This window comes from Anguilla anguilla, chromosome 8 (assembly GCF_013347855.1).
Source record: "Anguilla anguilla isolate fAngAng1 chromosome 8, fAngAng1.pri, whole genome shotgun sequence".
NCBI lineage: Eukaryota > Metazoa > Chordata > Actinopteri > Anguilliformes > Anguillidae > Anguilla > Anguilla anguilla.
The window spans coordinates 36,008,085-36,035,399 of record NC_049208.1 but is presented as its reverse complement, the minus strand read 5'-3'; the positions used below and the strand labels follow the sequence as shown (position 1 = coordinate 36,035,399).

The 27,315-nt window shown below is 45.4% G+C and overlaps 1 protein-coding gene across 2 annotated transcripts in view; it reads left to right on the top strand.

Moving 5' to 3' along the window:
* The first annotated feature begins 18,523 nt into the window (after positions 1-18,523).
* Positions 18,524-27,315, top strand: part of ripor2 (RHO family interacting cell polarization regulator 2) — a 45,561-nt gene continuing 36,769 nt past the window's right edge. The window contains exon 1 of one of the 2 annotated variants that reach the window (XM_035429957.1): positions 18,524-18,758. In XM_035429957.1, coding sequence (XP_035285848.1) covers positions 18,692-18,758 — 67 coding nt within the window. In that variant the 5' untranslated portion in view covers positions 18,524-18,691. Of the gene's footprint in view, positions 18,759-26,023; positions 26,673-27,315 lie in introns of those variants that run through there. The other variant, XM_035429959.1, reaches the window with a different exon arrangement.

The following is a 27,315-nucleotide window of genomic DNA, read 5'->3' as shown; positions in this document are numbered from 1 at the left end:
GTGTACTCTGTTCTGCAGAACGTAGACTTCTACCTCCCAATGTCCAGAAATCCTTTGTCATACCGCTGTTTTCAACACTCCCACCATTCCGGCACCATCCGTCTCTTCTGCTGTTACGAACTCGTGCTGCGGCACGTGTTTTGTGAAATGCCATGCTTCTGTAGATACTTTGTTTCTCTGTTTGTTTTGTGAGGAATCGTGTACATGCCAAATGACAATAAATTTAATCATATACAAAGCAACAAAAATGTGTTCATTGCAGTGAAATGTGATGATTGGCCACACGAGGGCAGCAGAGTCGTTTGTCATGCTTTATTTAAAATGACGTAAAAATGGCTGTTTTATATATTATGAATTTTTTAGGGGTCCTACAAAGTAGGAACCCTATTGTTTTCATTGGTTTTATTATTATTATTATTATTATTATCGTATTATTATTATTTTCCTGGACTTGGTCAAATAACTCAAAAGGTCCTTGACCAAAAATGATATAAATTACCAGGTCGAAACAAGACACCATGATTAACTATGCCAGAAAGAATGACCATAATTTGTCCATAGGTGACGCTACAGTAACCGATTCAAAACGCAAATTTCAAAACACAGGCATTTCCACCCCGTTTGATGAAAATTTATGAAACCAGGTGTACTTGTGTCATTCCTCATGAGGAACAAATATGCCTAAAGAAACCATAAAGTCCGCCATGTCTCCCTATAGAGTGTTAACAGCTAAGAGATCCATTCCAAGATGGCGGAGAAACTTGGTATTAAAAAAAAAAAAGAAAAATAGGCCACAAATTTCAAGTGCTTATAATTTTTACAACAATAATCTAGGGACTTGAAACGGACTGGCCATGAAGAGGGTACTACCATGTTGTACCATATCGGCGCAGTTGCAGATATCCCAAAAAATAAGAAAATTACAGGCATTTGAAATTTGACCATTTTGGCGGAATGCTAATGCTAATACAACGCTTTAAAACTCATCTTCTCATGAACGTTTTACCTGATTCCATCGCATCGTGTACTCTTGGGTATTCTCTCCATCAAGGGTGATAAGGACAAGCTGTTTCGTTAAAAATTGCGTGATTTGTGGCGTGACAAAGTTAGCACTTTATGATAATGCACATTCATAGTTCAAAGTCATGTTTCTCATGAACCAGAAGTTGGATTGTCTCATGCACAGGTAAGTAGATTGTCCAAAATCCTGAAATCTATCCCACTTGGACTCTTTTCTCCTTCGCCTAGTATTTACCCGGCTTGGACATGTTCGTAGGGCCCCGCATTGCTGCTTGCAGCTATATTTCCATTAATCTGTTTAAAAGCAAAAAAACAAAACAAAAAAAAAAGACAGTTCTGCACCCTATCAGGTTTTGGCAGTTATGCATTGTGTATATGTGTGTGTAAGGGTAGGTTGGAGAGACCTTGGACACTACTAGAGGAACTCCTTTCAGAAGGTGAAGAGGTTGTCTCTGTGTGCGTGTGTCTCCTTGTGCTTTGTATGTATATAGTTCTGTGTGGGTGTGTGGTCTTTGTGCGTATTTGACTGTGAGCACGCTTGATATACGCGTTTCATGTGTGAGTATTTCTGTGAGTTTGTGCGCGTGTGGGTGTGTGTGTTTGTGCGCGTGTGTGAGTTTGTGCGCGTGTGGGTGTGTGTGTTTGTGCGCGTGTGTGTGTGTTTGTGCGCGTGTGTGTGTGCTCGTACGTACGCGCTCGCTCTCCTCCGCATCGCCGGCAGGAGATCACGTTTCACTTAGCGGTCGGCGGCTCGGGTGCTGCCGTGGGCCAATGGGAGCGGCGGCCCTGGGGGAGGCCGGCTCGTTAGCGTGCGCGTGCGTGTGTGTGTGGCTCCAGCCCGGCGGGGGTACGGTTCCCTGCGCCTCATGCATTAATCAGAGGCCCAGCCTGGAGAGGCCGGAGAGAGCAGGCAGCACGTCCGCGCGAGGAGAAGCGCCGCAGCCCGTCCTAATCTCTAAACCCCCTGCCCTCCCGAGAGCCGCCCGCTGCCGCCGGGGGCCCGGGGATGAGGGCCCAGCCGTTCGCCCGGTGAGCCCAGGGCCTGGACCATGGACCTGACGGGACGGCTGCGCTGGATCAGGAGCCGGCCCTGGAGGGCCCGGGCCCGTCGGAGGGACTTCAGCAGTAAGTGTCCTCGCGCCGCGCCCCGTGGGGGGAGGGGCGGGGGCTGGCGTTTTCTGTTACCTTTCCTCAGGTAGTCAATATGATGAAAGTTCATGGAATATGAGTTTCCCTCGTGAATATCGGCCAATGGCTTTTTGAGAACGGTGAACTGGACCCCTGAGAGAGAGAAAGAGATATATATATATATATATATATATATATACACACACAGGGCAGGTGTTGTGATGTCACTGCACGCGTGTGATGTTACACTCAGTCTTTTCAGGGAACAGGCCTTTTAGGAAAGCAGACTTGCAGAAATGCAGTAGGGTCCTACTTGCAGACCTCCGTGTTTTACGGCAGGTGCCTTTGATGTGGCTTCGCCTCGGGTTCCGATCCTGAGCTCCAGCACTTGGCACGCGCTTTTGTCAGCGCTGACCGCTTGACACAGCAGTTCTGCGTTCTCTTCAGTAGCTGCTGCGCAGACAAAAAAAAAAAACTGCTCGGGCGAAAATGTGGTCCGACACGACGTCCTGATTGGACACATATGCTTGGGGTCCTGAGGTGCTAGCAGTTTTTATTCATTACAGGAGAAGATGGCCACCCCGGCTAGCATACGAGCCGGCTAGCGTACGCTTCACTGTTGTTTCCTGATCTGGTAATTCTATATCTGCGGTTCGCCGTCTCTGCCCCGAGCCCTGTTACATAAGAAGGCCCGTCCCTGAACCCCTCGCCATTTGAGAAGCCGAGGATGGTCAGTTACTCGTTTACAAACCGGTTTCCAGTAATGGCTGTCGCATGACCACGCTGTTCAACCCTAAATGGAGGTGAATGGTTCCACTGGGAGTTCGATGAAAATGGCGTCCGCGTGCATCTTGCAGGTTTAAAGTGCACCTCTGCATTCCCCATCTTCTGGGAAACTTAGCATGGCTGTCATTCATTATGCATCAGACCGTGCAGTGAGAACGGGTTCTGAAGATGCAGCCATGACACCGACTCGGCTGGGCAGGGTTCTGCTCTGTAGCCATTGCTTGGTGTGAGAGTTCAACGGGACGTTTGTAGAAGAGGGATGTTGAGAGGTTTTAGTCTTGTATGACGTGGTTTAACCTGAGTAAGAACCCCACACAGGCAAACTTACAGTCTGTAATTACTGTTGTGGAGAGAGAGAAGGCCCCTGAAAAGGCTGTTATTTTAAATACTCCAGTTCCAAGCCACAATAGGATTTCCATATGTTTATGGAAAAAACAGAATAACATCTCAAGTCTGAATGAGTCAGCAGGCCTGATGAGAAAAATTAGAGGCAGGACGTGCAACTGAAAAAGTAAAGATTAAACTGTAGTTTGTTGTAGGACCTTCATATCTTGTTCCGCACCAATTTTGTATTTTGTTTTTCTAAGCTGAGGCCTTTCTCGGAGTCTGCTAGAGTGGTTCACTGTCTCTGTTAAAAACCAGACACCACAGAAGCGGCTACAGCTGCACGGTGCGTAGAGGTGCGAGGCGGGCGGGGCTGACTGGAGAGCCGGAGCGCGGGGCTGATGGGTAAAAACAGAAGGCTGCCGTGATGGCGTTAACCCTCCTGTGCGCTCTTCGATGACCAGGACACCACTGTGTGGCCAGACGCTCGCGTGCGGATGATTGGTTGTCCTAGGTGCAGAAATTCTTGAAGAAAGGCATGTGAGTTTATCTACAGGTGTACAAGCTGAACTTGAAACCGTGAGGTTGTCACTGTTGCCCTTGAGCAAGTGACCTTGCATGAATTGCTTTAATTAATATCCAGCTGTTTTTGTGGATGATATGCAGAAAAGTAAGGTTTTTGCATGATGCTGGATAACAATGTTTTTCAGATAAGTTGCACTCAGCAAATATAATGAACAATAAGTGAAATGGTTGTACTTAACTAGGATGTCTGGGATCTTGTGTTGTACTTTGGCCTGAGCACAGCTGAAATTAATCAGAATTGCGTAGGAGTACTAATTTGGACCAAGTTTGTTTTTACCCCTTCACAAAGACGCCAAATCAGAGGCGAGAAAAACTATATGGGCTGGCAATTTCCGCTGTCCCCTCCCTCTCCTCCACCCCCAAATGTTGGAGAACGGTCTTGGCCAAGTCTGTCTGAGATGTTTTGGAGGAAGATCGGCTGAATGTCATTTCTCATGTGTGGACAGCAGAGGGAGAGCTCACAGCTCCAAACCACCAGAAGTGAAGTGGTGTAGCTGTGTGATATAGGCAGTCAAACTACTTCAGTCCCATTATCACTTCTGCTGGGCATTGAGGAGGCCTTCTAGATCTTTCCTCTGACATTGGGGCAGAGCCTGATTAGATACACATCTGAAATACTGTAATACTGAAAATCTGAAAGCAAGTAAAATTTGGACGTAGGACTATATGAAAGAAATATTGTCCAGAATGTTGTTGAAATCATATTTCTTTGAAAATCTGCGATGGTTGTACTGGCGACTTAAGGATTAAAGAAATAGTCCACTTTCTGGGTTTATAAAAAATATTGTTTCAGCTTTAGTGCATGGTTCCAGTTGGCCCTGGCAGTTTTTGTGAGCGGTGAAGGATATTTTAGATGTTTACTAAAGTTTCTGTCGACGTGCTGGCTTTACAGCTGCTGGCGTATGGGCATTATGGGGTTTGTGGTTCAAACCAAGAAAATAAACTGAAAGTAGCTCAGCCTGTAAAGGGACTTTATACCTTTGGGGATTGTATACGTGTATATTTCCATAGTGTTCTTTCAAAAGAAATGAAGCCTTATATTTGGGTGGACCTAATTCCTCTGTGAGAAGGGTGGCATGATGTACAAACAGAAATTTGTGATTATTAATGTGAGTAAATGCTAGAAAAAGAATTTGTTCAAATGTACAGCCACTGGAGAAAAATGGAAGTTTGGAAGTTTCTTGAAGTGTATTTTCTTGCTTCATACCACAAATCCAATAATGGTCCTAACAAGCCATTGTGAAGCTGGCAGGACATCAGAAACAACAATCCTTCATCGCACACAAAAACAGCCTGGGCCAAACGAAAACACATTACAACCGAAATAATATCAAAAATCCCCAGAAAGTGTAAAATGTTTCAGGTATGTGTTTGGCCTAGGAATGCACTCCTGTTTGTTAGGGTGACATATCTAATGGTGCCCTTATCTATAGTGATCTCAGATCAGGATTCAACCCTAATCATGCCCCTTCAGCTACTGAATCAGAGACTGCGGGAGTGTCCATGACGGACTCCCAGTGACATCCATCCCTGTCTCTGCGGGAGGCAAACTGGGGGAGTTTGCAGCACAGGGAATGGACCCGGCTTGTCTGAACCTTACAGTCAACCACATTTCCCATTTCAAGCAAATGGCTGCCCTTCTCAGGTAACCATCGTTCCCTCTTTTTCCCCCTCTAGTTTGGTATCCCCACTTGTGCCTCTTAAGTCCCTGCTCTGTCCCCAGCACTCTCACCCTGAGCCCATACTGCAGCTGAAGTGTGTGCACTGTCCAATCACCCCTTCCCCCCAATACAGGCCTACTGCCCGCTGGAGCAGAGGGGTCTCTTCCCCCCCCCACAACAGGCCTACTGCCCACTGGAGCAGAGGGGTCTCTTCCTCCTACTACAGGCCTACTGCCCTCTGGAGCAGAGGGGTCTCTTCCCCCCACTACAGGCCTACTGCCCACTGGAGCAGAGGGGTCTCTCCCCCCACTACAGGCCTACTGCCCACTGGAGCAGAGGGGTCTCTTCTCCCCCTAATACAGGCCTACTGCCCCCAGGAGCAGAGGGGTCTCTTCCCCCCCCACTACAGGCCTACTGCCCTCTGGAGCAGAGGGGTCTCTTCCCCCCCCACTACAGGCCTACTGCCCACTGGAGCAGAGGGGTCTCTTCTCCCCCTAATACAGGCCTACTGCCCCCAGGAGCAGAGGGGTCTCTTCCCCCCCCACTACAGGCCTACTGCCCCCAGGAGCAGAGGGGTCTCTCCCCCCACTACAGGCCTACTGCCCCCAGGAGCAGAGGGGTCTCTCCCCCACTACAGGCCTACTGCCCTCTGGAGCAGAGGGGTCTCTTCCCCCCACTACAGGCCTACTGCCCTCTGGAGCAGAGGGGTCTCTTCCCCCCACTACAGGCCTACTGCCCCCAGGAGCAGAGGGGTCTCTTCCCCCCCCACTACAGGCCTACTGCCCCCAGGAGCAGAGGGGTCTCTCCCCCCACTACAGGCCTACTGCCCCCAGGAGCAGAGGGGTCTCTTCCCCCTACTACAGGCCTACTGCCCACTGGAGCAGAGGGGTCTCTTCCCCCCACTACAGGCCTACTGCCCGCTGGAGCAGAGGAGTCTCTTCCCCCTGACAGCTAGTAGCCTGTGGAACAGAGGCAGTGGAAACTTTGCAGACTTAACCACAACCCTCCCCTGGTAGGACCAGCCAATCGTGTCCCTCGACTGCAGACTCCTGGCCATGGTCTGCCAATAGATCGGAGCAGGATTGTGAGGTGAAGGCCGTATGACCCAGCCTGGGTTTGTGAAAAGCTCCTTCAGCTGAGCTCACGGTGCTTTGAATCCTTGGATGTTATTTGTTATTATTAGATCGCTTTTTATTGACTCATGGATTTGGAGACATGGGCTTTTTTTAGCTCACAGACTGTGAGGTATGAGTATGCCTGCCTATACACACACTTATGCACAGTCCTGCAGTAGTGTTGTCAGTGAAGGACAGGGCTGCTATTCTTAGCTGTGGGCGAGGCAGTTCACAATAAGCAGACGTTCTCCACTCCCGATAAACGCAGGCAGCTCGGTACTCTGAATCCCCGGGGTGCAGTTCCACCCAGCATCCCAGCATTCACCGCTTCCCACTCATGCTCAGAATGGCAAAGTGACAGAACTGGATCTGTCTACGTCTGCTTTGAATCCAGACAAAGCTTTCATCTGACAAAGGCGGACAGAGTACCTGCATAGAATCCTGTAAGTTCCCTCAGTTATCCTGCACTTATTGGCACTGCAGTTTAGAGCAATGGCCACTAGGGGGGGCTTATTTAGCACTTGCAGTACATTTTGTTACAATAACAAAATGTAATGGCAGATCACACACGCACACTCCTGCGTACATCAGTACGTGTATCTTCTCGTGGGTTCAACCCACTTTGCTGCCCCCAAACCACCCCCCCCCCCACCCCCATGTCCAGGCCGCGAGCGCTGCATCCTTCGCTCACAGTCGTAACCAAGGATACAGCCGTTCGGTGACGGCCTCTCGGAGAGAGAACAGTGTGAACCCTGCGCTGTTGTCAGTTCTGATGCGTCTTGTCCCTAAGACGGGAGAGCATGGGTGAAAAGCATCTGATCAACAACGGCTGTGTGGCCACCAAAGGACACCAGGGACAAGGAAATTATGAGAACAGCTTCTTAATATTCATTCCTAATCAGGGCTTGAGATGAATTTACATTTTTCTCAACAAAATGAATGTGCGTGTAGCTCATGTACTACGTGTATCTGTGTGCACGTGTACACTGCTGTGCAAGGGACAGATGTAAACAAACATTAAACCAGGCCCTGGGGAAGCATGGAACATAAATTCTCGAAGGTGTGTTTTCAGAATTATTTGAAAGTTAAATTCAAAGGATTTAAGAGAGAACGCACTCCCAGTATTTTATTTATTATTAGCTGTCCAAGCGGCGAGGCTGCTGGAACCCTGTTGTAATTGTTCTGTTTTTTTATTTGTATTTTTTTCTCCAGGGAAAATGCTTATCTCCCAGACATTATGGTGAAAACTCTTGAAACTTGATAGGCTTATTAGGGATGTGTGAAATTGCAATCTACTACAGCATGGCAGCAATTGACCTAGTGGTAGCGCTACAAAGCATTTTAGAAAATTTCCAATTTTGAAAATTCATAACTTGAACCGTTCAACTTACAGACATACAACCAAAACTATTAGACACGGCTGCATAATATTTTTGGGCCAATAAAATGCACCAGATCACATTTTCCGCTGTTTTCAATTTTCTGAAAAACACAAAACAAATCTATTACTTTTCATGAATCATGCATCAGGACTCAGTGTGAACCATCTTTGTACTAATCCCTAACTAAACTGCGAAGCAGTGAATAAAAAAAATGGCTGAATGGCGGGCCAATCAATTTGACCCATTTGGGCGTGACCCTTTAAACCACTGTAATTAATTCCATACATGGTGTTCAGTCTTGACATGTTCTGAATTGAAGGCCACATCATTCTGAACAAGGCAAAATTTGAACAGTGTTGAATGCTTTAACAACATGGCCACTATAAGAATATGGGATTTTTAGCATTGTTGGTCATCATTCCATTCAAAAAAAGAATTTAATCTGATTCCATCTGGAAGCAAGACCAGGTCAAAACCTAGTATGTGGCTGGACCGAACCGGCCGACCAATGGTGTAACTTCATCACTCAGTCACTCAGTCAGTCACAGACATTCACGTTTATAGGGCTGGCCCCGCTGTTGCGGTCCAGCAAAAAAAAAAAAGATCTCATTCTCATGAAACAAGTCTGATCTGATGTCATTTGGAACAAGAACACTTTGTTCAACTACCTAACTATATTGCCGAGGTAATGTTTCTATGTTCAAAGATGGCAAAATGATTGCCAATCATATTTCAGAATATGAAAATTTGCATAGGATGCTAAGTGACAGCATTAATTATTGGTCTTTTTAATTCCAGACTTGATCTTTGGCCTTGTGCAGTGTCATGTTCACTGCTGCTGCTTGGACCCCGGAACTGCTGCTTTGCAGAAATCTTTTATTTTGGTAATGATCTTAACGTTGGCTATTTGCATAACATGCATAGTTGCCTTATACATGCCAGTAGAAAAATGTAAACATACCTCCTAGGACGTTGCACGGCAATGTAATACGAATTGCACAGGACAATTTATATTATAAATTTACCCATGAAAAAGAGAGAGTGAGCCCCAGGGAAAGTGTTTAGTTGGACACCTGACACTATCTGCGGCTGTCATATTTATGCTCAATGCTGTATATGCAGCTTACAGAACTCCACTGGGCTTTATTTGCACACTGAGCCTCCTCAGGAGCTTTTAAATAGAAATGCATATCCTTTTTACTGGGTTCTTACGAAACTTGAACCCCTGTGGTCATGGCTCTATGTTGTGGTTTGTACGCAGAAGTCTTCCGCAACCTTATTTCTGATATTTCACTCTGCATAGCTGTGTGCCGCTTACAAAAGGGCGGTTTCGCAACAGCGGGAAATTCGCACCCTTATTTTCTTGCACAAATCGCAAGCGCGCTGCCACCGTGCCATTCACGAAGGAAATTGTGAGAACAGAACAGGCGATGTCACTTATTGTTTCCTCTCCAGTGCGACCCCGCTCTCGTTTCATAATGCGCCCAGGGAACCATTAGCAACTCTGCAAAACGGAGGGCTTTGTTGGATTACCGCGAGTTTAAATTTCACATTCATCACGCCGCGTTTAAGCGCATCCACCAGCTACGGCGAGTTTGCCGCTAACCCTCGGGATTTGCAGAGGCTGCTGGACGTTTGGTGTAAATTGCATCCCATTTTTGAGCAGGCTTTTATTTTTGAAGCAGACTGACAGTGTAAAGACGGCCCGATACGTTTTTTGTTTTTCTTTTGAGATCAAGGCCCGACGGCGCGCGGTTATCTGCCGAGATGAGATCAAGCGTCACGCTGCTTCTCTGACAACGCCAGAGATCAGTGCAGTTTATTTTTAATCCCCCTCCCCCGATCCCCTCCCCAGCAGTGTTGCCTTGACTTGATTTGTAATTGGCTTCACAGCCAGCGCCATCGTCCCACTCCGCGGAAATATGCATCATAAGCGCAAATACTGGGGTCGGAAATTAGGCTGTTGAAACCTCATCAAAATATGATTCCTCATGTCGTAAAACAATGTCATACGCAAACATGTTACATAAAATGATGGTTTAAACGGCCAATTATGAAGACATTTTGTTACCAATATTACATGATATCTTTGTGAAGGATTCATTATTAATGTTTAAATAATCTGTGGATGGCAATTTTAATTTGGTCGCAGAACAAATCATGTTTTCCCAGTAGGCATAATACTGGGATACTTGGTGTGAATGGATCGTTTTTAAATGTATGTGAGAAGACTTGCATAGTGTATTGCATTTGCATGATTTATGCAACCCACAATACATTGTATGTGAGGTCACCTCATCATTTTAAGCATTTGGAAATATCAGTGGGAAAACAAACTCCATTCACTCACTGTCAAGGCCAAGGGGCTAGCGCCTAATTTCAGCACATTGCAACATGCAGCATGTCGCCATATTGTCCTGCGACTAGTGCTGCCCCAGGTAATGCTACCCCTGTTCTGTTCTGTACAGTCTGTTGTAAGTTCCTTCAGGGGATTTCCTCTCCTGCTTACAGGGACCAATGGGAAGGAGGGGCCAGTGACCACTGCACAGGTTATGCCTCTTGACTCAAATGATGCTACAGCTCTGTGCACTAGTAGAGTACTGGCTGCTTCACAAGCTGTTCCAGGGAGGCACCAGGGCCAGTTATAGGCATAGGCCACGTAGGCAGTCACCTTGGGCACCGTTCGTCTTGGGGAGTGCCAAAAGGGCTGACAAGCGGCATCTCCAGCACCCTCCCCCTTCACTCCAAAATCTCCCCTGGGGCAGCGGGGGGGGGGGGGGGGGGGTCACAGTGACACGGCTGCAATGTAACCCAAATCTAGACGGGGGAGTTCCACTGGGAGCGTGTGAGGAAGCAAACTTCATACCCATGGTCCTTGCGTGTCCCATGAAGTTATAGTCATAACGCAGACACGCAGACACACACGAACATGCAAACACACATACGCACACACACCCGTACACACAGGCACAGATGCAATCTCTGTTGGTCGACAACAATAAATCATTTCGGGAGTTCCTCTTTCCAATTTTGCTTATTCATCTGGAATGGCATCAAAAATGAATCATACGCAAGTGCTGAGGACAGCAAACCGGGAACACCTCCCGACAGTTCCCTTCCTTGATTAAAGACCACAGTTCTATGCGCAATCGAACCTCTTGCAGTATTAAGTGATTTAGTCCAAATACTCCTTTAGTGGGCAGTATTAATACTCATTTAGTCTGTTATCAATGTGTTTAGCAGCCAGCCATGCCCAGAATGACTAAACAAGTAATTTTTACATCTTGTCCATTTGTACCTGCTGAATATTTGCTAAAGCAATTTAGGATCTTCCAAGGCCACTGCAGCAGTAACTCAGCTGGCATTTGAGCCGATTTATATCCTGCAATATTATTTATGCGTTGTAATAAATGTATAACCGTAGGTCTGGATCGGTAGGCCTGTTATATTACTTAATAATCATAAATAAAAACAAATCCCAAAGTAGTAGTAATAATTTATGTGAGGAGATGGCTCGTGGAAATGTCTGAGGACCCTCTCAGCATATGGAGAGACCACAGGAAGCCATCGGAAGCCTCCTCAGATTTATCGTGGTCGGAACAACTGACCTCCGACATGCTCACCAAGCAACATTCCTCTCCATGTGTGGAGGGTTGGATGGGCTTGAAAATAAGATTGATCTGGGTCACCCAGGTTGCATATCCAGCTAATGCACTTGTGTTGTAGTGTAGTGATGGTGAAACCCAAGGTCCGGATCCAATCCTGACTTTGCCGGTGTCAAATGTGGCTGAGAGTGAGCTAGATATTCAGGGGTATCCCGACACGTGGGGAACTAACTTGAGGAGCTAGATTATACTTACAGCAACGGAACAAGGATAAAACTGAACGAACGAAAATGGACAAGTAAGGCAAAATGAGAACAAAAGAAAAAACTTTGATCCCTCACTCTTCTCGGAATTCGCTGCTGGTCACGAATGTATCTTTATGCGCGAGCTCCGCGGCTATTCAGCAGTAAGACGGATTGTGGACACGGAAGTCTCGGTGCTCCCGTGCGTAATTCTGGAGGCTGCGAGCGCTTGGCAGTGTGGCCGGCAGGATGCGGAGCTTTGTTAATGGGGATCGCGCAGTACCCCTCAGAGGACTGCCAACGGCTTGCGCTGGTGAGCCTGAAAGAGGCAGCGTTGCTAACGTACTGCTTCGGTGGGAGACGCATTCTCATGCTAATGAGAACCGGAAAAGAGCTCTTGTTTCTTAATGTGGGAAGCAACGCCACAGTGTTTTTGCACATTGCTCGGATAAATGTCTTCGTGGAAAGAGGTGTTGACGTGTCCCGACGTTTCCTGGGAAAATAAATCAATAAAGGATGAAGTCATGAACCCGTTAACAAAGGATAGACGATTTTAAAACAAATGCAGTGCACCGTGTCTGGGTTTGTACACTAATCGAAAGGCACGAAAATAGGCCCAACAGTCGTGCTGCCCGTGTTTATGAACTTGAGCTGAGATTGTTCAGACCGTTTCCTGTTTCCTAGCCTGCAACTACCAGCATCTGAGTAAACACGATTCAAATATTTTTTTTTAAGTAGCACTAGTATCACTGTAGCTTACTGTGGTTTGAGCTACTACTATTCTTCACACATGATCAATTTACAGTTCTACAACAGCTTTTGGACTCCATCAGAACATTATTTAATCTTTTAAAAATAATACACTATTAACGAACCTTGAATAAATGAACACTGTTCTGGGGTTTATAGATTCACTCATACATGAGTGATTTTTTAAAGTACAGTAGTCACTGTTTTGTCGTTCCACTGAAATATATCTTCCTCACAGCAATGGGCAGAGTTCTGTGTTTACTGGGCTGATGGGCCCTATCGCACAGAGAAGACCTACAGACCGCAAAATGAAGAGAGACCTGAGTCAGGCTAGAGTTAGGCCTGTCAAACACAGCTCTTTAAGGAGGTCTCTTTGGGGCACTCCTGTGAAAAAGCTGGACTTGTCGAAGGTGACAGGCTCAGGGTGCCGTTTCACAGTTACACACCTGAGCCAGACAGAATCACTGCAAGCGCACCTTTGTTTTCCACAAATGACATTCTAACAACCTGAGGTGTAAACCTCAGAGCCCCGCTCCTCACTGCTCTCTCTCTCTCTCAGATAGCCCTTCCTCTTTCTATGTCTTGCTGCCACGGAAGTTCATGTATCCTCTGCGCTTGTTCCAGGAAGTGGACCTCTGAGCACACGTACGCGCTACACCGCTGTTACCACATGAAGATGGCAAGAGTGAAATTTCACTGCAGGGCACACCCTCCCTCCCAGGGTGCGCTTCCTCTTTTTCTGGTCACCTGTTCTGTGAGAACGGATGCTGTGGGCACCCGGCTTCTCACCGCAAGGCCCGCCCCACCCAGCCCGGCCCTCTCACCGGCTTTATATATTTTTCCTACCAGAAATAGACGGCACATCGAGCAGAAGCTTCACAGAGAACCGAACCTCCGGGGGGAGCTGCAGGAACCTGAGGGAAAGGGATTCTGTAATGAATATTTGCGCATTTGATAGAGGCGTTCGTGCCCCTCCCATGATAACGTGCAAAGCAACTGTTTGTGGGAAATCCATAATACCAAGCAGTGCTTCAGCTGCATGTCAAAAAATCTGGAAATCAGACACCGTCTTCTCTGAGTCCACAGTAAAAAGAATGCCTGAATCTTAAGTGTGAAGAAAAGGCTGTTTTCAAATGGAACATGAATATGCCGCAATTGAATACTCAGCAGTCTGTGATATTTAAAGTTTTGTTTTTGTGGCATTAGTAAGCATGTTTTCAAAGCAGGTGTGGTGTGATAGGTACCGAAATCTGTTCCTCTGGGGGAAACAGAACGCAAACAGGAACCAGGGTGTGAAGGCCTCAGTTTCTGTTATCACCACCCCTCCTAGAATATATAGTACACATGTCATCCTCTCGATATTGTCAGCGCTGTCACTTAACAGCTGACAATTAGCAGCTGCAAACATTGTAGGGTCTGCCTTTAGAATTTTGGAGCGCAGATGCAAGGAAGTGCTTGTGTAATAGCCAACCGCTAGTTACACGAGTAGCCTACATGGCTTTCCGTAATGTTCATTAGTTATACGGTTGTGCAATGGTGGAGAAATTAGTATAAGGATAATTAGGAATCATAATCTATTGGCATTTTCTCTGTCCTGTTCTAATTTGTCATGAACATGTCTTCGGGGTTTAAACGAGTAACTCCGTTGCCATGGCTTCCGATGACCTCATACACAACTGCGACTTATTCGGCCGGGGGGGGGGGGGGGGGGGGGTACTGGAATGCATTAGCAATTGTAAATTTGTCACGCTGCTATATGCGGCGCAAAATGAATTTCAATTACAGCTCGATGAGCCAAGCGAGCGGCATTCGGTTCCAGAGCCCTCCAGCTCAGTTCGCTTTGCTGCAAACAACTGCCGTGCCGCGTTCTGCGTCTTCAGCTAAATACCGACAAGAAATAAAATTAGATTAAACCGCCATTCTGAACGATTCGTTATTTCAGCGAAGTCTCACTTCGGATGAACAAAGTGGAGCCTCGATGCGCCTCAGTAATCTTTTCCCGCGCGTAGACTGGGCGGATTATGGGAGACGTTTATCCACAGCGTTGGAGAAGTCGAGGCTGAATGCGCGGCTAGTGAATTCTTCACCGGACCATAAAGGCAGATGAATCAGAGCCAGAGTGGGCTTTACAGCGCTGCCCTCATTATTGTTCCCATGGAAACCCAGCGCCACTTCACAATTATCCCTCATTGTCTGCACTAAAAAAGCACAGAGCGCCACTGTGACAGGGCGAGACCAGCGCACGCTCTTGGGCTTCTCTGCTGGGGGGCGACCCACTTGTTGCGTTTTCCACCCAGCGGGCAAAGCCACGGACACCCATTCCCCTCTCTGCAGTTCTGCCCTCTCTACCTCAGGCAGGCCCTTCCTTCGTAATCACCTGTCCTTGCTTCCCTCCATTTTGAATGGTTTTGTTGTTGTTGTTGTTGTTGTTTTATTGTGCAAACTGCCAAAGAGAATCAATAGTTTTTCTCAGTAAATGCGGTTGTTACAATCCTACAAATCAGTTTAACAATAATAAAGCAGACTGGTTGATCGATTTGTTTTATTGACCATTTATTTAACCATGATAGAGCCTCATTTAGATTGTCATCTCTTTCAAGGGGGACCTGTGCAAGAAGCAGCAAGCATTTAAGCCTTTAAGTCTGTTATGCATGGAAATAGGGTAGGCGAACATTCTTCAATTTCTGTTCTAAAATTAAAACCTTTTGAATTTTGCAAATGGCATTTGTAAGTTCAATTTAATGTATTCCTGTAATATTTAACAGGCTACATGCTTGCTGTGAAGACACACAGTATAACACCACAGCCCCAAAATGAAATCTGCAAACCCTTCTGCATTATTGTAAACAGAAGCATCCCATTCAGTTTTTACCATAATGTGTGTTCTATTAACCATCAATTACTTTGCAAGGCGAAGAGACTCATTGTTCAAGTCCTTAAAATAGTCCATTGTGAGAAAGGAACAGAGTGGTGATGGTGATAGTGTGAGTGTGTGTGTGTGTGTGTGTGTGTGAGTGTGTGAGAGAGAGAGAGAGAGGGAGAGAGAATGAATATGTACAATCCCATGTGTCTTCAGTAACAGTGGATCCTGTTAACACTTTTGAATGCATGTGATGGGAAAAACATGACCCTTGCTTATTGTTATTGTTGTGGGCAATTTTCACTGTGCCACACTGGGACATTGGCCTTTTGTTTTTTAGCAGAACTGGGTGCAAAAGGAGTGTCTGGAGGATGCACAGTCTTCATTTGATGTTTGTTTAATTTGGCTGTTTGAAGGAAGAGTTACCCCTCTGAGGTGACACCTGCCCGCTGTTTCAACCAAGCGGTGGTTATAACGCGGACCGTTTACGTTCAGCATTGTCCTAAATGCACAAGCAGTGGTGGCATATGGGGTACAGATGATTTTGGGGCATAGGATGTGTTCGGCAGAAAGATGTTGGGCGTGTGGTGTGGGGCAAACACTGTTTGCGGAGGCAAATCTTCAGAGTGAAGAAGAGGCAACGTCTTACCAGTTTACTTTAAAACATAACGTGGTTTTAACTTAAAGATATCTTCCATGTCATGGTATGTTCAGACCTGGCATCTAGTTCGCACGTGTGATATTGGCATCTAGTTTTAGAGTTTTTGCTGGGCTCTGATATTCTTGTGCATGCTGGTGTGATGCAACGCACAATGAAGTTTATTCCATTTTTATTCTTGTGTGTAGTGTCAAGTTTGATGTTTCAGCCATGGAAAACCACGGTTTAAATACATCCAGCAAAAAGCACATCTCAATTCTCATCCTAAGAGCCTAGAAATGTTTCAGTATTACTTTTGGTCTATGTTTTCCAAAACTAGACTTCTGTTATCATACCAGCCAAGGGCTAAAGTGGAAGCTCTTGGGCTGTGGATGTCAGATATGGGGCACACAGGATGGATTTTTTGTCTGTGTTGCAGCAACCCTCTTAATCAACTTCCCCATTATATCTGATTGGTGTTCTTGATAAATGAATGCATTGCACATACAGATGCCACATATGTACATTTCTGTAGTGTACTTTAGGAAATGCGTTAGGGTGAAAGTATACAGCTAATTATTAACCACAGATCAGTGAAGACTATAGCCAGTTCAGCTGGCCAGTTCAGCAAAGAACAGCATATGTTATGATCCACACAATAATGTAGGGTTTGGCTGTTCAGAATAACTGGGACAGTACCAACTCCAGTCTGTAGAGCCATCAGACGAATATCTGTCAGAATGGCCTTGTGAGCACACACAGACTTAGCTGGCTCAGTGATTGTTGTGTTTATGGAAACCCATCTCAAAAATGATGGTGTCACTGGAGTTGACTAGCCTTCTTCTTTCTGCTTTCGCTTTCTTTGAGATCAACGGCACAGAGGAACCATGCTTTTTCTTCTGAAGTCCGAGCTGCTGCTAACGCACCACTTCCTTTTTCAGCTCGGTCTCTGGTTTTCCTGTGCTTCCTTCACTACTCACTGCCGAGGTGAACCTCTCTTCTGTGGCGGCCCACAGTCAGGGCCGGTCTCCACACAAACAGAACATTTCATCGTAGCAGGAAGTAGCCAAGGCAGGCTGTTCTGTTAGGTTGAATGTGATGAGTCCATATGCACACTTTGCGTGTGCCAGTTTCCCCATGCATTGTTCGAGTAGTGTGTGATGTAATACATGACACAGTTCTGCTTGAGGGCACTATCCATTTGCGTAGACTGATAACTTCTGTCATAGACATTTTTATCGAATGGAGCAAAGCTGTTTTGCTACCACGTTGGGGGGTACTGTAGCAGTGTTTCATATTAACCCCTACTCCAGCAGCACCTTGTGTAGCATCCCTCAGTCCTCAAGCTGCCCTGTGCAACCTTATATAACACAGAGCAATATTGTGTTGTCAGGCACAGAATTAAATTTGTAAAACCACACAAGCTTTCGGATAGAGATTGATGGGATATGAAGTCGAGTGCTGGTCAGAAACACTTCAAAATTTTGAGTTCTGGACTTCATATCCCATTGTGCTGTCTATTAAATATTAAAGAGATTAAATTAAATTGTACTGCTGCTTGACAGAGGAATATCACAAGGCTTTGCAGATGTGGCTCTCAGCCAGGTATGTGTACCGATCAGTCGGTAAAGCACTGTAGCCTTAATGGGTTTATCTGCATCGGTTTGTGATTTAACTGTCGAGAAATGTCTTTCTTTACCTTTCAATTTTATAAACGAGCTCCTTTGATGGATCCACTGAGTTTGGCAGAGACATCTCCTTTCATATTAAGCTCAGAGGGGAATGCACAATTTAAATGAATTCCGTTCCTCCTAGTTATTATGTTGAGGCATTGACTCTCAGAGTGTCTCTGTAGTGATGATCATATCACTGAGCCTGTGGCACTAGATAGGCTTGTACTGAAAAGACCTCTACAATCTTGATGAACCGATTCTGTCTCATAGTGGTGAAGATGCCAATCACCGCTTCTAACAGTTAAAGCCAGCAGCTAAGTCAGAACTCATAGAGAGGAATCAGTGATGTGATGGTTTTCTAAAGCACCAGACCTATGTTGTCACTGAGTTTACAAGTCTTTGATATTTTCTTATCATTATCTACAAGAAACTAATGTTGTTGAGTTAATTGTAACTGTAAACCATGAATGGCAAGCACAAAAGGACCTGAGCCTCATTAAACTGTCCCTGCAAGAAGATGAGGGATTTGGATATAATTCACAAGTGTCTTTGCCTATTGAAGAACACTCCCATAATTCCCAGCGAGCCAAAATGGCTGGTCCTATGCCTGCCATCCATTCCCCGCTGATTGTTCATGCTATTAGCTGGCATTCTGAGCCGTTTCAGACAGCAGAACAGGTCTTCCTGCCCCCTCAGACCAGAGATTACGAAACCGCAGTGTTGACGAAACGCAGGGGAGGGCCCGGATTAAAAGCTCTTGCGCATTCGTCCCTCCGAAACGAGGAGACGTTTTGCGCCTCTCAGCCCTGGACTCGCGCTGCCAGCCAAGGCGACTGCCCCGGGGGCTCGGCCACTGCTGATTCGATTTAGCGGCACAACAGCTCGACGAGAAACTGCCTCTCCAGGAGGAGAGAGCGGCCATCATGGCTGACATCACCGAGGGTGACCTAGATGCCGCGATGCACGAGGAGAACGACGTCTTCCTGGAAGGTAACGGCAGGGTTCATGGGAAGGGGCTGCGCTCGCGAAACGGTGCCGCAGGGCTGTCGCAGTCAGGGTGTAGCTCACATGGCCATGAAAGAGCCAGGTTTGGTGAGCAACACATGAGAAATTCAGCCACCTGCAATACACAGAGAAAAAACAAACACTTGTGTGAATTATGTGGTGTGAATTATGTTACTATGCCTAGTAGTAATTATCAAGTGTAGTTTTTAGTTTTCTCAAATTTATTAAGAAATAATTTAGATTACTTTTTAGATGTTTTAAATACTGCAGTTTCAATAGGTTACACACAGCAATTTCTGTGACTTTGTACCTTTATCAAACCATGCTTGATATCAACAGGTTATAATGAAAATCTCTCAATAAATTAGTCTGTTTTTCAGCCTTGTTTTGGTAACATTGCAACTGTCTTACAACCTAGACTGTGCTTTGAGATTCTGTTTAGATTGTGTTAGGTCAATGTTCTCCCTAAAAGCATAATATCAGGTAAAATATTAATAATATTTTGACTTTTTGCATCTAATAATTGCACTTAAGTGCTGGCAATTCACCCAGGAACAATTTAGCGGCAGACATTCTCCATTTGGAAATGTGCAAACGCAAGCTAAATAAAAGACACAGTGCTCAAAAATATAATATGCTAATCAATGCAATGAACGTACTGGCTAAGGAAACATATCGGGCGTGTCCAGTAGGTCTTAATGGTGTATTGATTCCTCCAGCTCTCACCTGTGACCTATTTGAAATGCAGCTGTGTGACCATCGCTAGTCAGAGCAGAATTATGCAGTGAACCTCTACTTTTGTTTTTGGAATGGTACATCAAGTACACAATAGCCAAAAATAGCGTTTCTTAATAATAATAATAAATTGTGTTATAATACAGCAGAAAACTGCAAAGGGCAAGAACTATCCATATTCCACATAGATGACTCTAGGAAACATGAAGTCTAGGATCCTTCTTTCCTGAGAACAAGTTGCGCGTAAACAGGACCAAGAGGCATGCATTGCATATTTTACATACGTGTATAGAACATTCTACATATATATATATATACACGTATATTTATATATATCTTGTGGGCACAGTATTAGAATACCCACCAAAAAAATTGAACAAGATAATTATTTCATATTCTGTTCCTTGCCTCTAACACAGTCAGTTGGTATCCGTGTGCCTGCCTGCCTTCATGTCTCAAACCTGGCACAGATCTCTAGCATCTTTTCATTGCATCTGGGTTACCTCAGTAGGACTGGCACTGATCCCCATGCTGCTTGGATGGGCTTTAGGGGAAGCGCAGATCACGGGGTGGGCCATCAGATAACTTCAGATCTGTGCTCCTGCAGGCCATCTAAATGTTTTCTGCACAAGATGCGTATACAACCGATTCAAATCGGTTTGTGTTTGTGGATTTCCCTTTTGTTGCACTGTGTATAGTGTGGCTTTTCAGTTAGCTTGTCAGCTACAGAGACTAAGCAGCCAAAAAGCAGATTGTACATAGAGACCGTGAAAAGGCTGTGGAATCCCTGCCACACAGCTATTCCAGACGGTGACCGCTGTGAATTACAAGAGCCCTGAACCTCCCTGCTTATCTGAATGAGCTGTGGGAGTGGCAGGAATGGGGGGCTCTGGGGTGCATGGTGACAAATGCTTGAAGCTGACACACAGTTGTGGGGAGCATTGAGATGAATGCAGCAGATGACAGATAGCTCTTGGGTGCATAGTGATAAATGCTGACAGAGATTGCCCACAGTGAAACCCCACTGCGGAACCAGGGATTATGACATCACTCTGCATTCTGCTTCTCCATTTACAGAACTGGGTGTGGCTCAGCCTCCCTGAGAACATATACACTATCTTTGCATAGTGCATCCAATCAAACACTGGCGTTCACTTTCATATACTAATATTGCACAAATAATTCAATATTATTACTAATAGTATTATTATTATTATTATTATTATTATTATTATTATTAATAATAATAATTACATTTATATAGCACTTTTCCAAATGCTCAAAGTGCTTTACAGTGAAGGGGAACTCACCTCACCCACCACCAATGTGTAGCACCCACCTGGGTGATGCACGACAGCCATTTTGCGCCAGAACGCTCACCACACATTAGCGAAGGTGGAGAGGGAGAGAACATTTATTTAGCCAATTAAATCTGGGGATGATTTTTAGTGGCACCCCCTACTCTTAGTGATAAGTGTCATGGGGTCTTTAATGACCACAGAGAGTCAGGACCTCGGTTTAACGTCTCATCCGAAAGACGGCATCTCCTACAGCACAGTGTCCCCGTCACTGCACTGGGGCATTGGGGTTTATTTGTACCAGAGGGAAGATTGCCCCCTGTATTTTCTTCACCAAAAAAGAAAACATGAAATTTTTTCCTTAAGAACAATCTTAAGCAGGGATTTTTGATGAGCCCCCTCCCCCCCATTTTTGAGTAAGGCGGGTGTAAAGCAGGTTGTGCTTGTCTGCAGGGGGAACAGACAGCAGCACTGAAACGTAACACAGATGTACGTTCATCAAGAGCCTGGCAAGTGAGGCTACAAACACACCCACCCCACCCAACCCCAGCTGGAACCTGGCTCTACGTACGAGGTGGTGTAGTGGCATGTGACAAAAACCAGTGATCATCAATGGCCTATTCCTACAGAACATGAATTTCAGGCATTTTGGAACCAAAATTGATAGACTTACCATATGAATATGTCACCTTACGTACTACATGCGGTTGTATTCATTTTTTTTTTTGACTAAAGGTTTTCTTCAAAGCTTCTTTTATCTGCAACTTTTACCTGGTCCTGAGAGCCACAAGCTCTGCTGGTTCTTTTTTTTTCACCTTTAAATCAGCACCCAATTCAGACCCAAGTAACCACATAAAATGAGTTAACTGGAATCAACTGCTGTAATTGATTAATTGATCGCGGAGTAAACAAAAACCAGAAGAGCCTGTGGTTCTCCAGGACCAAGGCTGCAGAGCCTTCTATAGAGCGTTCCATCAACCAAAATCTATTTGGAGATACCATTCCAATAAAAAAGATTAAACGCGAAACAGAACTTGATACGTGAATTTCACAATGATGTGGGAAAGCTGTTCCGTTGGCACACTGACCCACTTAGTACATGCTGTCCTGCATTGATGAAGCTATGAATTATGACTGCGGCTGCATTTTACACCGGTGGCACCAAATGTCAATGCGCTGGAGGTGAAGTGCATGGCGAACAGATGAAGCCTTTTTTTTCGCCTTCTTCATAATCCAGGTCACTGCCCAGTGGTAGGGTTTTTTTTCTTGCTAGGAGAAGCCGTTCTTTGCACGTGCAAAGGAAGTGTCTTGAGACAAATATTTCCTTTTGATGTACTACTCTGTACTACACTGGTCCTACGTAGGTTCATTAGCCCAAGTCGTGTTTCATTCCTGTATATTACAGATGTTTTCAGACACAAGCTGTGGGGTTATGGATACAGTAATCGCTTCCCCTGTGGAATTTGGATATGCAGTTTGGATATTAGGCCCTAAGACCTAATCGTTCTGTGACTGCCAACCCTGATCCTATTTACTGATCCTCCATCTCTAGGTAACGACGTGAGGTGCCCAGTCATGATTGATGAGATAGAGACAGAAAAATAGGTGTACGGAACCTCATTTTTATTGTTTGATTCATCAAAAAGCTTATGATGTAATTAAGTCCACTACTTAGCAGCTGATAAATTTTTTAATTGAGTAGATATAACATGTCTTGTGATGCTTTAATTGAGTAGATACAATGTGTCTTGCGATGCTTTAACTCAGAAACCTGAAATTAACAAAATATAAAAAGCTCCAAGAAAGAAAACGAAATAAAAATTTAGCATGAAAATCAAGCCTTTAGCTGGTGCCCTGAAGCGTTATGAGAAGTCAAGATGAGTTAACCTTTTGATTCACAAAGCATTCACAATGGATTCATTTTTATTTTCTGGAGACCTAATGCAAATAAACAAGGAGGGTACCACAAAACCGCTGCATTGTGACCAAACACAATGGATTCCTTTGACTAACATTAGCGTGGGCCTCATAAGTTATTTAAAACCTGCCTAGCACAAGGCTGTTTGCAAGACCCAGAGAAAGTGAAAAGTCCTTGAAAGTCCTAAAAATGGCCGACTGAGGTTTGACACAAGAGCGGAATAAAAACACTCCTGGTCACTTCAGAGCCCTGAATGAGTCCTGGTGGGGCACTTAAATAAACTATTACGCAAAAAGTGGGCCATCTCTGCCCAGAAACCCAGAGTATTACTGCAGCAAGAAGGAATTTTGTAAAAGCCCTCATACCTGGCAGCTTCACTTATACGAAACGTCAGCCGTAATGTCCTCCCTGCTCTCTGTGAGAGGACAAGCAGATGACACTTCCTGTGAGGCACTGGTCTCGACATGAACAGCCTGTGAAACGGCGAAAGAAGATACCGCTTTGCCTCAGTCATCGATCCCAGGTGAGGTCTGAGCTAAAATAAGAAGTTCCTGGGCAGTCAAAAATCCAGCTATATTTCAGGGTTTTCTCTAGCACTGATGCTTGCATACAAGGCCGATGAGACCCATCAAGGACAAAAGGAGCTGTGGCCACAGTGAGATGCAAAAAGCAAGCATCCGGTTTCACAAATCCATTTATCCTCGCTTTTCTAGTCCGGACTTGTCTTGCGCTTGATCCTGGGAAACACTATCCTCTCCAGGGTGACTAGCAGACCCAATCATACCCGCATTTCAGCCAACGACCGTAGGGAATGATTTATGGAGGAAATAAGGAAAAAGGCTGGTGGAGAGGATTTATTTACAGGCTTTAGTTTGATGGTGTAGTATTCACAATGATATCGTGGACTGTAGATTTGAGGCGGCTCTTAAATGTTATTGCCTCATGCAGCGGTTGCTCAGAGTTTTCAGTTTATTACCGTTGAATCGATGAAGCGTGCTGTCTGGGTTTCTGTCAGCTGTGGGTAAGAAAAGCTTTATGTTCTGCAAAAACAGCATCTGGCGCTAGGATCCAGCACCGCTCACTTCAGTTGGTTCAGTGTATAACAAAAAATAATTCTAAAGTGTTACCGACATTACATTACAGATAATGAAACCCTACTGAACATTCAAGCAGCAACATGATAGTGTGTTTAATTCATAGAGTGCCAGATGAGGAAATACTGAATAACAGGAGAAAATCAGGTCATCTTTAATTCCGTTTCGGAGCTTCCTGGGGATTTTGACAAATAACAGTGCTCTGGAGCTCCTCTTTAACTTCTGCCAAAATAGAACAGGAAGCTTCAGTGAAGTCTTAAGAACTTGCTCATCGTGTTCTGTTGCCCTGAGGGGAAACAGCACAGTATTTGCCCATGGATTCGTTCACGGTATGTTTTGTCTTTCTGCTGCATGACTCTTGCATCCATTTGACCCACTTCAGCTCATATATTGTAAACAAGCAAAGATTTACGTGCGTGTGAGCCAATTTTCTTTTTACAACGGCGAGTTTAAGAGGAAGGTTAGAACAGGGCCCACCCAATGTACCTTCTCAGAAATGCAGAACCGGTCAGCCTGGCAAGCGCGGCGACGGCCTGGCCTCGATATCCCGAGCCGGCGAGGGGTTGAGGTAACGCGAAACACCTGGAGCGCCGAGCCTGTTGCAGCCCTCACACAGCTGCGCTCGGGGGCGGGAGCTACCTGCAGCAAACCCGTCATTAAGACCGAGCAGACACGCCACGTGTGTCTGGGAGCCTGCAATTGGCTCGCATTCGAAAACTGAGGTCTCGCCGACGGCACCAGCGAAAACACATGTTCTCATGGGGGAGGCCTCATTTTTCAAAGCCCTTCTGAAAGGTACGGGGGCGTGCGCCACTCCCCGGAAGCCGCAGTGTATGAGCGATTAATGCGAATGTCAGCTGTGCGCAGTCCAGCTCCTCCCCCCACACGACCCCCTCCTTAACTTCTCCAAACACAGGCAAGCTTAAGAAACCTGAGAAAGCCTTTTCGGGACTTTCAAAGGGTACGTCCTCTATTTGCACCCACCATCTTCAGCTGTGCCTCCTTCCTTTTACTCCATTTGACCTTTCACCCCCACATACGTCATATGGCCTTTAGATTGATGTCCAACTGCATTTGAGTGGTCACAACTCTCCAAGGGGGCTCTTATTGAGATGTTTAGAAATGTGCCCTTGCTCTGACAATCGTTGTTTGGGGAGCCTGTGAAATGCCACACTTCACTAAAAAGGGGATCACTGGCTCAGGAACAGGTTACGGAAGAGAGAGACAGGAAAGAGGTGAGTGTTCTAAAGTGCAGACCAATCACGGTGCCTTTGGAACGCTTCCTGTAGGCTTGCTTTGATAAACTGTTATCTGACAAAATATAACCGCTGTGTAATAATAACCTAAGTTCTCACGCTTTACGACATAGCTCGTAGACACGAATTATAGAAATGTGCGCACATCCGGAGCCGTTCCTTTAACCCATGCGACCGCCCGTTTGTCTCCAGTAAATATAGCCGGCTGTCGGGGGTTGTTGATGACGGGGGGGGGGGGGGGGGGGGGGGGGTTAATTACAGAACGGGAGCCGCAGCAGCTGAGTGGAGATGTGTGTAGGTGTCTGAGCTGCGCTGCGAGAGCCTGCCTTCGCTAATCTGCTGGAATGAACTCCAGCACATATGCATATGCAAGCAAGCGAGACTTGCACTTTCTGGTCAGATTTTCACCGCCATCCTCTCGCTGCCAATTTGAAGGTAGTCACTTGAACAACATCAGCAGGTTGCTCTCTTTGGTGACCCAGTGAGGGTTTTGCATTAATGTCCTTCATCATAAAGTAGGTCTTTCTCGTCACAAAATGTCTCTCTAAAGTGAATTTTTTTTCACTCTATTAGTGAGTTAATATAAAAAAAATTATTGGCAAGTGCTTTGTTACGCTGTCCTTTCCTCTGGAGTAAGAATGGGTCCTTTCCTCTGGAGTAAGAATGGGTCTGACTGATAAGTTCAGACAGCCCAGAATCACCCATCCCCCCCCGCCGCCCCCCCAACAGTAACGGAATTAGATCTGCAAGCTGCAGTGTGCATGTCCAGTTAAGGGGGAAATCAAGTTGGCAGGCAGTGAACTGTCATTCACGGTGGGAGGAGTCAACGGCAGAAGAAAACTCCTACTGTGGGACCATGAATAGGAGTGCTGTATTGTTTTCCCATTCATGTGTCTCAAAATGTTTGTGGTACCTTTAATTGCACAACAATTCCTCAGTACCCCTGGAGTTGTCATCCTCACAACTTCACTCTTCATAAAGTTTTAATTGCTCTTTAAATGGTTACTACACTGTCAAATTTTGTGTGGAATTAGATGGTGCCTCTTTATAAGACAGCCTGCTATTTACTCAAGCTTAATTTGGCTGCTTGCACAAAGAACAAACATGGCTATTGTAACGGTATAGAGGCATGGCTAACGGTAGAAATAAATAAATGCGTCGACAGCTGTGTAAATACGGCATGGAGATAGGACTTCAGAACAGTCCCTTCGCCTGGAACACTTTATTGCTCCACAGCAGCTCCCCGAGCGCTTGCTGTTGTGGAAAGTATGGATTATGTCCCGCCCACTGGATGAACATTGGATGTTTATTGGTTCGTCGCAGCTCCAAAGGGTACTACGAACCTAAACTGAGATGCACATGATTTTTGTTAGGCACTGTAAGCGCGGCTACATCTGGAACAACCACGAAGCAAATAAGAATTCTGTTTTCCGCCGGCATCTGCAGGAGCGCTCAGTCGAATGCCTTCTTTCAGTTAATCTATTGCTGTAACATTGAAAAACGGCGCGCACGGCGCAAGGAGGAAAGTGGTTTTAACGTATGGATGGAAAGACGCAGGTAACCAGGCTTTCGGATTCAACTGAAGTAGTTTCCTAGAGGTGAGTGGAGTTTGTTCCATATAACTTGCTTTTTCTAACGTTGCAGCTGCTTATGTAACTCGGCAAATGCTAACGCGCTTATAAAAATCGAGTTGGTCAACTTATTAGCTGGACAGAAATCGTTAAAGTGCTGAAACGATGTTGTCATGCTTTCATGTGGGTTGTTGTAATAGTCTTTCTTTGGAAGACGTTTTTGTTAGTGGGACAGTAGAATAGGCTTATCGTGTTTCCCAGTCATTAACTATGAATTTCGTATGCAGTAAAAATATAAAGAGCTGGCCCAATATAAAGCCTGTGCATGTGTGCACAAATAAAAATGTATTTTGTTGTTAAATTCAGTAGACACTTTCAAAATGGTTTCACGTGGGATACATAGCTAGCTTGATGCATGTATTTCACTGATTGCTTTGTTTCACAGAAGAACAATATCTTGCTTGATATACCAAGGATCGCTATGTACGTTGGTAGCCTACTTGGCTAGCAAAATAAGTTGTTTGAATTACGGAAAGTCGTTGTTCACACCCGGTGGCCACTCACTCAGAAATGTCTGACCACTTTTTTTGTGCTGACGCGGATCGAGTAATTATTCCACATCAAAAAGCCACATGGAGTACTTAAATTGGTGCCATAGTAAATTGGGATA